This window comes from Montipora capricornis, chromosome 6, assembly GCF_036669925.1.
Source record: "Montipora capricornis isolate CH-2021 chromosome 6, ASM3666992v2, whole genome shotgun sequence".
Lineage (NCBI taxonomy): Eukaryota > Metazoa > Cnidaria > Anthozoa > Scleractinia > Acroporidae > Montipora > Montipora capricornis.
In genome coordinates, this window is record NC_090888.1 from 13579406 (window position 1) to 13589405 (window position 10000).

Here is a 10000-nt window from a genome sequence, read left to right on the forward strand (position 1 = left end):
ATTACCCATTATTCCGGCCGTTAGCGCCTAATTCTAGCAAATCGAGTATTGTCTGGTATAAAAACTATATACAAAATTTTAGTTTCTAAAGAAACTGTGGTGCTGCGTCGAGTTGATAAAGGTCGAATAACCACCGTGAAAGATTTGGAAAGCTGACGCTGACGTTTCGAGCATTAGCCCTTCGTTGGAGCGAATAGTCATGTTCTGGTGGGAGTGATTATTTGCGGCCTATCCTTACACCACGGAAACACAGAAAGCCGTAAAAATTTCGAACAAAAATATTTTTTTCAACTGGGCACACTCTATCCACACGGAACCAATGAACGCCTCTCATGCCATTAATCTATTCACAAATTCATATCATCCTATTCTACCACATATAAACCTACAACAACCACAATTCCTCTATTCGCTCCGACGAAGGGCTAACGCTAGAAACGTCAGCTTTCCAAATCTTTCACGGTGGTTATTCGACCTTTATCAACTCGTTTGATAAAATCAATTTCTATAAAAACTATATAGTTACGTAATACTATAATATCACTTAACGCGCTGACTACAATGATGCTTCCTCGAGATTTTGCCTCCAGGCGGAATCCTTGCGGGACAATTTAATTGGAAGCTCCCAAATGTAATGCAATATACGTAGTTTTGGAACCAAAATGCAAGGATACTTTTAAAAAACCATTGATTCCACGAGAAAATAACAATTGAATTAGCATAACAATCTCGTCATTTTAAGACTCAGTGGGTTTCATTTTAAGACTCATCCTGATTTCAAAGAACAAGCCAAGGTCCTGTTGGACGTATACGAGCTCCGAAGGTACACTCCCTTTTCATCCAAACACTGTCTTCGTTTATATCAAAGCTCAGTAATGCACGCATTTTTATTGGTTCTCACTTATGATCTATTGGAGAACAGACGACGTCATCAACAAAAACTTTTAATTCGTTATTAGTTATGTTGCCGTTCGTCTGCTCAGCAGTAGATCACAGAAAAAGATGTGGTGAGGACATATTTAATGACACAATGGTAATGGTAATGAATTTATATGGCGCATTTTCTATTGACATATTACAAGCAAGGGATCTATGGGTAAGATCGGATATTAGCATATATAGGCCCCGCTGGCAGCCGCTATCAGTCGATTAGCGATCTCACCCAGCACATGAATGACTGAAATGAGGCCTGACCACAACACCAGGAGCTCCATGCCCTACTCTTTACGAATAGTGTGTGGGTTCTTTTACGTCCCAATGAGTTGTGAAAATTGAGGGGTTATGAGACGGGGCCTACGGCTTATAGCCCTTATCCGAGAAGAATCGAAAGTATTAACCAGTTGCGGATGTAATTATAAAGGCAGCACTAACTTTCTCTTCAGTTATTTTAAGACCCTGAGTGTTGGTCCGGCCGGAGTCGAAATCACGACCTCCCGCATGGCAGCCCGATGCTCAACCAACTGTGCCACCGGTGCGTGGTGACACTCGGCAATCGCCTCGTGTGTCACTTTTTGACGTCGCCTGTGATCCATGAGGGACCTTAAGATCTAAGACGGCGACGGCCACGAAAACGTTATTTAATATTGCCGGCTTAATTTTCTTAAAGTGTTTCGTGATTATTCCAGTTTGTTCAACTTTCGCAAACTGTCCAAACTATTCAGGAACTGACTCGGGAGGAACAGTGTTGAAAGTAAGAAAGAAAATCAAAGATTTGCCTTTTGTGCGCTCTCGACTTTCCTAGAACTTGAGATTTGGTCATTTCACGTTGCAGAAGATGCGAAAAAATGTACAAATGTTAAAGCGTGCGTAGAGCCATTGTTTGGCTCATTAATGTCTATTCTCGCTGCGGTTGCTGTCCTAGATCTAAAGATTCCTATAATTACTGAACACTCGCACGGCAACATGGAATTTATTGGCTAATATGAGAAGTCTTTAATTTTAATTTCATTTCCTTTTGGCGTACAGATATTACTTCATTTATAATTGATCATGGGACTCGATGAGTCGTTAATCTCTTCACATATTATCAGCGAAGGCCAAATTTTGCCATCCCTTAAATTTTTTAAGGCTTTAAATGAGATCGCAGCCGGAGCATATGACTGGGGACGAACAACAGCCCGATATTCTTGTCACGGCGATTAGATTGAATTTTTCGCGAATGAGACTCCCGCAGGAGCCCGATGACCAATCACAAAAAAACTAACTTGACGTCATATCGTCATGTAACAGGAACTGCCTTTGCCTTTTTGCAGAAAAGGTAGTCTGAAATAGATCGCTCTGTAAAAGTATGCCCTGACATAGGTTTAGTATGGGAGTTGTTCACTCCTAGTCATGGGTTTCTGATCGCAACAACTTTTTTTTATCCATTCCAACTAATTAGGACGGTGTATTAACCATCTCTGGCGCTCTAACTTTGCTCTAACTGTGCCCTGTCCTCTATAAGAACCCTTCACAAATGACATGAGCTTAATAGAACGATTTGCGGTTGGTTGCTTAAACAACTCCCAAACATTATCTTCATTCATTTTGACGTGTATCACCTGCCTGTGTTGTGTGAACATACCTGCAGTCGGCAAAAACTCTCTAATCGATACAGTCGCATGTCTTGGGATGTTGATCCTTTTGGACTCATTTGTTCGTCGTTTCTTTTCATCAGGTGTACAATACTCTGGTCTTTTTTCTTGCTTTTCGCAATAACTGTCTTTGATTTAATATGTTTCTGGGATGCAACGTGCCTCATAACAGAACTTTCTTTTAGACAGTTTCCTTGAATGCGTCACATCCGAGTTTACCCTACACTACAGTAAGATGCTCTCCTTTGAACTGATTTAATCTATCCCAAGCACTCACATTGGGATCGGCTATGCCGCGAACATTTCGCTTTTTTTTTTTTTTCAGTTAGCACTTTGCACTCTCTTGAAATCGTCGCATTGGCTGGAGTACTCAGTCTTGCCCCTGCTTCTGCGGCTACCCTCAAAGGATCTGAATGACCTTCGTCACCTGAAACACCCGAATCGGTAGAGTGTGAATCTTCGTCCGCCACTTTGCATTTTCTTTAATAAACCGCTGACCTAGCAGTCCGGCTGCATGCATCGTTCGGGCCCATGATCTGCCCCAGGAGGGGAGGACTTCTCCTTTTCCACAGGAAATTCACAAATTGTCTACGAAAACATTGTAAACACTAAGCTGCTCCGATATCGAGAAAACTAGAAATTGCTCAAAATACAAAACGTTGCTCGAAACAAAAAAAAAGTTGCTCGGAATACGAAATGTTGCCAAAAAGTTGCCGAGCAACTTGTGGCAAGCCCTATCCTAAGCTCTTTGCCGCCTGACTGCCCAGCCCAAATCCAGAATGGCAAGATTGCGAAATTATAATAACGGAATTGCATTTGCATTGGTTTTCCTGTGAATGGTCTTGCAAATGGCGCAGATCAGAAAATTTTAGGTACCAGAGGCCCAGGCTTGGGCAGTTGCTTCACCCAATACGCCCCACACGAGCCGTGAATAATATTTAAAAAGACAATAGACAACTAGACCATAGACCATATCATCTAAAAAATGGATAGCAAGTTTACTGGAAAGCTGCATAAATTTAACGGAAACGAAGTATAAGTCGATTTTATTAGTGGCCAATCAAGTGATTATCTGGAATGAAATACAATATTAAAATCTATAGTTTCAACTCGAATTAATATAATACAGATTTACATTTTCACATTAAAATGAATGTTTCACCGTTGGAAAAACGAATTCGAGAATACAGGAATATTTGATATTTGTCTACAGAAAAGTAGCTTTTTTAATTTATCAGCCATTCCAATCCCGCTGCTGGCTAGCGCTTTACTTGAAAGGAGAAGAAAAATACTTTCAAATAGTATTATTAGTCATAACACCACAAAAAATCCTAAAAATATCCGTCAGTTAACGTAAGAGATGAAGGAGGTCTTCACAGCGAAGTAAAAGATGTTAATAGCCCAGTCAGGGGTAGAATAACGCATGGATGGAGAGCCATCCCTGAATTCTCCTCGATGAATAACAACTCTGTCAGAAAAAAAAAAAAAAAGGAAACGTAAATGTCCTGTATAACGTAGGTTTTAGTGATGGATTTTTAAGGAACTCATAAAAAAATGAAAGTTGAATGTAACTGACCCATAGTGCCTCTTTCAAACCAAGCTCCTAAGCCGTACATTTGCATTCCAAAAAAAAACGGCGATGGTTTCCATCAACACAGAGAATAACCGCCGGCTTCAGGCTTTTGCTGGATCCAATCATGCGCACGCGCAGTTTTAAATGTAAGTCAAAGAAAATTTGGTTAAAAAAATGCAGTTTTCAACCATTTTAAAGTGGAAGTCCATCGCGCCAGTAATTATTTAGTAGCGACAGAGTGCGACATTTTTTATACTTACGGTGACCTTACTGGTAAAAAGAAAACAAGAATTCGAGGACCGAAAGTGGATTGAAACTTCGAGTTTGCGGTGATCTAATGATTGTATTTTACACTCATTTTTCATTGAGATAGCGAGGTTAGTAAACTTACCACTTCTTCGTTTTTCTTTGTAAATTTGAGGGGGTTACACCATCAAAGAATTCAAAGAATTCAAAGCGATCACTCACTGAAATGAGGCAATCATGGCGCTCGCGCTCCTTCTATCGGAGACTAATGTTACACTTCATGACACAGTTGCTTTTGATTTCTTGTCTGTTTGTTTTCCGCTTCTGTTTACACAAGAAAAAAGGGTGTACAGCTTACCTTGTTCGTAACATCCCCTGTAAGGTCCAATGGCGTAACCTGGCAAACAATGACATCTTCCATTTCTGCATTCTGAATTCTCTGGACAACCACCATAACACACTTCTGCAAAACAAAGGGAAAAGAAAGGGCTTGTTCCGCAATTGTTTCCAACCGTGGTCTGTTCCAACAACACACGTATAAGTCTGCTGTTTAAAATGTAATCAATTTTTTGTAACTCCATGGTTGATTCAAATTTAATTAAAGGCTTCAAAACTAAGAGGAGAGCAGCATCGATTCTTCTTAAAATGTCTTTAGATCTTATCTTCTACATTTAATAGCTTTGTTCAGTACATACATTTGATGGCTCTGCCACGTGCATACGTATACTCTTTTGACCACTCCCAAAATAGGGCTTTTCGGGGAAAATGAAACGTAATCACTGAAACAGGTACAACGAGGAATCCCAACTGGTCGGAGGCAAATCAGCTCCTAGGTACTTACAAGTGCGGCCGAGGTGTTCAACTAGTCACTAACCCAATCTTAACGAGTGGTGAGAACGGTTTTGAACTCCGGCCGATCAATGGCAAGCAACCCTTCCCACCAGGCCCGCTGCATGCCTCTCAAAATCACTACTTAACCCATTGACGCCCAGAGGTTCTCCATTGACGTGTAAAATCGTCTGGCGTTAGACAGAGTAAAATACCAAGTCTGGCCGGTTTCGGCCTTGTCATAAGGATGAAGCTTCCCATTTTATTGGACGCACTAGTTAAAGCTATAACATTCCTTAATAGTGTTAAGACAGGTTCAACAATTCCCTATTGTACACATACACCAAGACGTCACAGTCCCCCATCCCTCTCCCCACATACGATGCTGATTTTGAGATTGAATAAGCGAGCTGGTTGGTGAGTGAGTCACCGAGAGATGATCTCTTTTTATAGATGGTGATACCTGAAAGTTTCAGACAGGCTTCTGATAATTCCTTGGTCCGTAACTACAGGCTGCAGTAAATTAAAACAAGGCAAGGCCTCAATCAATCGCTGCGCTTACCTTCACAAATGCCATGCGAATTCTTTGCAAACCCTGTTTTACACTTGCAGGCATACGAACCAAAATTGTTTACACAGAACGCGTTGACATCACATTTATGAGCGTTTCTCAAACATTCGTTAATATCTACAACACAACGACGATACATCAAAAATTAGTTTCTTTAACGAACTCCATCAAAGGAAGAACAGTGACGTAGAAAGCACGACGGACCTCAAATTCGAGAATTACTGGCTCGAGTACTTTGTTCTCTTAAATGAGAAACTTCGCCCTACAGTGTTTGAATTCACCCACGTTTACATTTTGAAATGGGTGATGGCTAAATAATTCTGGTGATGTTGGGGAGGGGGTAACCCTGCCATGGAATAGCAGAGGGGAGGGGCAATAGGTTTTAACGCCGACTGTGAGAGACGGCACATGTTTGCCTTTCGTTTTTTTATAAGTCACGGATATACAGATAACGAAAAGCAGGGGAAAAAAAAAAACAAAATAAGAAGTATCAGTTTTCACATATGATAGATTTTTGCATTATTCAAGTTTATACTTTACATCAACCTTGCAAAAAGGATGGATATTGTGAAAATGCATCTTGAAGAGACAACCGGCATTGTATCAAATCAAAGGGCGCTATGAGCCAAGTCGTGAATGTGGAATAGTGTACAGATTCGCAATGGCTAAGAATTGGGTGAAATTTTTACGGTTGCTGCGATAGCTACTTAAGACCTAAGACCCAGTACGAAAAGTGCGATATCGTAGTACGAAAACTTATACCCCTTGTAAACAGTGGACATAACGAGAAAGAAAACCAGGAAAGGTTATCGCTCTCAGAGATTTGGGCGTTGAATGTTGTCTCTATACGTGATTTAATTTAAACAGACTCGTCACCATGAGGCGCTCTTTCTTACAACTTTGAGCGTTGTGTAACAGACAGAAAAAAAGAAAAAAAAAACCCAGTGACATTCGTCGACCTTACTTATTGGCACAGAAACGAAAGATAGGTGTCTCGAATAAAGAGAAATGCAGTATTTTAACCCTTTGGTTCCACCCACTAAAATGTGATACACGAATTATTTTGTCAGTACACATTTGTCATTCTACTTCCAGTATCAAAACAAGTCCACCGTAAGTCTCGCAAACAATAAACGGATACTGTTGATTGTCAATCCTTATTATTATGTATGAGAGGGGACTGTTATAGTTTTACCTGAAGGACGAAAGTGATTTTCTGTTAGCTTCCTGTTTTTTTTTTTTTTTTGCTTTTCGGCCTTAAAGTGCGATCTGTATATATTTTTTTGCGCAGCTGATGTTAACGTTTCCACCAACGTTGTCTCTGTAAAACTATTTCAATAGCCCCAATAGCGGTCTTCCTGTGAGTATACATTAAAGCGAGGCTATCGGGTCAACATCGATCAAACTTGTTTGAAAAGTGAAGGAAAGTGAGAAAATACTTATGCAGGCTTCCGAAAATCTTCCATTCAGATGCAGTCTTCTTTTCCCCAGAGGAAAAAGTACAGCTACTAAAGAAAGACTAAAAGAATGGTTTTCAGATCGCAAAGGGACGGCGGAAAATGATTGCGTGCGGTCCCATCCTATAGCTACGCTATTCTCCGGATATCAGTTATTTTCAAATTCAACTCACTTTGACAATCAGAGGAAAGATTTCTGCGAGACAAGCAACGAGTCCCTTCCAAAAATAAATGGTATTTTTAAATGTGGACCATGCTCATCAATTGCCGCTTCAAAAGCCAGAGTTTTCAAGCAAGCAAATGACCAAGACAACCTCGTTTCCAGGAATTCTGTCCCGGGTTCTCCTTGGCTGATGGAAAGGAAGTTGCGACTAAGCACGGCACAGACGTTATACTTAATGAGAAATTACAATGTTACCATGGCCAGTTTTCCTACAGTAACAAAATGGCGTTTTTTGAACTTTATTTGCCGCCCTTAATATTAACAGCTAATCAAATGGTATACTCGTGAAATTTGAGAATAATTTCACTTGAGCTTCGTCGCCATTTGATTATCCATAGACATTATTCATAAATGGCGGTCACATTTATAATTCTTTTGTCCACATGCAAATTAGCCTACCAAGCCTCATTTTAGAGCAATAATTCTTTTCAATTCACTGTATGGCATCGAGGCTTGGTAGGCTAAGTTGCACTTCGACATAAGAATTATAAATTGACCGCCATTTATGAATAAGGTCTATACAAACAACCTTTTTTATGCAACTGAATTTAGTATCATAATTTTCCATTGAACTACCTTTTAAGGCCTAATATTTTAGTATTAAGTTACCATATTGTTATAATTTAGAGCGATTGTTTAAAAGAGGTTCCGATTCTTTCTAAGGGAAAAATTGTGCTGCCACAGGTCATGAATAAAAATCCTACTTACCAGTACAGTTAAGTCTTTCTTTATCCTTTGATTCGAATCCATCTTTACAAGAACACACGTATGTTGCGGGTTGGTTTAAACATCTTGAATGTGGACCACAGGTGTTTGGATCTGTGCATTCGTCGATGTCTGCTTAGAATTACCAAAAAGACTCACCTTATGTCTTATATTAAAGCCATTTCCCCAAACCATTGACAAAAATTTCATTCCCACGATGGAAACGTCATGAAATTTTAAAATGTGCGCACCGGTCATTCTTGTCATAAGGATTTGCTCTTTGTGAATAAGCTCTGCAATTGCTTGCGCTTTGCCCAAACTATTTGCATTCCGCAGACGGTTTTCAAGGCTCATTTTCCCCTTGAATGGTTCGAGCACTTTGCCATTACTAAAATCTCTGTCCGGGTTATCGAATACAAGCCAGCGAATGAATCTACTTCAGAGCCCGGAGAACCCCTTACATTTGAGTAAAGTATATAATTGTTTTCAGTGTAGTACGCAGGTTTTGCCTGAGCCAAGGGAAGCTACTAGGGAACACTTTTGTTGAATTGTGTGTCACAAATCTCTGATTTAGGTCATCAAACCCCATGTTCACTTACCCAGTCATCATGCTTTCGCCCACACTACAAGTACGAAATTAGTTATTCAATCCATTATCGCTTTCCTTTCTGGGTAGCCTTCAGAGAAGTGCTTACCAAAACATCCCTTTCTTTTTGCGTCGTATTTAAACCCTTTGGAAGTACAGCTGCACTTGTAAGATCCTATCGTGTTTTCACACTTTGCCACCTCGCCGCATACCTCCCCAGTCTCACATTCATTTAAATCTGCAGAAATAATAAAGGCAAGGCTTTATCTTCTCCGAAAAGAGTGTGTACCGTCAAAGCCAACAATACAGACAAAAACCTAAAACTAAACGTCCTGCTAGTAGAGGTCTCTTTTCGTTTTGCGTTCGCTGGATTTACGAGTACGCCAAAAGAAACCCCTGTCATGGGTCGATACTCATTGTCTTGAGCCTGCAGGGCGGTTACTTAGCGACCAAATCCTCACCTGATGCTTCATGTTGTGTGGACCCACTTAACAACAGCGGAATTATTGTAAGGGAATGCGCAGGACACAGCGAGGTAAGACACATTCAGCAAACATATCATGGGGGATGTGGTTTGAAGAGTGCCTTCCAAGGTTGTGGACGGCGGTACGTTGGATCAAAGTGAGTTTTACCCATAACAGAGATCGCTTTTTTCGTACTCGTCAGCTCAGCGAATGAAAAAAGACTCATGAACAGGCGCTAATAATAGGGTGACTATAAACACGCAATATTTGCAAAAAAGAAGAGTTTCGTCGCTACATATCCACTTGTAAAATTGCATTAACAATTTAGATTTTTAGTACTATCAATTTTTAAACCGTGCAGCGCTGTCAAAGAGTGGTCACATTTACCGCTGAATAATTTTAATACGACTAATTTTAATGTGACGATAAACTATCGTTTGCCCTCATGAATGCGAAGTTTTTTTATGTTTAAGGCGAATGGCTGGCCCCCCGGTAGGGTGAGTGCAATGGCCGCCAGACATAACGACGAATCCGTCAAACACAACGGTTCACCTCAAACGGGGGTGCACCAACACGCCAACTTCGCCGGGGAATCGAACCCCGCCCCTACCAACAAATAACAAAAAGACAAACACACAAACGAGGAATTGCATCTAGGAGATGCCTCGCCTGACTTACACTCCTAAATGACAATTCGACAAAACGACAAAAAAGACTCAAAAACAACTGGACAAACCAAAACAAGCACGACCCAGCACAAGGGTGAAAAGCGAC

General features: G+C 40.5%; 1 protein-coding gene across 1 annotated transcript in view; it reads right to left on the bottom strand.

Moving 5' to 3' along the window:
* Nucleotides 1–3791: 3791 nt before the first annotated feature.
* LOC138053254 (adhesion G protein-coupled receptor E1-like) overlaps nucleotides 3792–10000 on the bottom strand; it is a 13272-nt gene continuing 7063 nt past the window's right edge. Inside the window, exons 3-7 of the mRNA XM_068899911.1 lie at nucleotides 8872–9000; nucleotides 8180–8308; nucleotides 5783–5908; nucleotides 4751–4855; nucleotides 3792–4041 (exon numbers count right to left, since the gene is read on the bottom strand). Coding sequence (XP_068756012.1) covers nucleotides 3947–4041; nucleotides 4751–4855; nucleotides 5783–5908; nucleotides 8180–8308; nucleotides 8872–9000 — 584 coding nt within the window. The 3' untranslated portion in view covers nucleotides 3792–3946. The remainder of the gene's footprint in view (nucleotides 4042–4750; nucleotides 4856–5782; nucleotides 5909–8179; nucleotides 8309–8871; nucleotides 9001–10000) is intronic.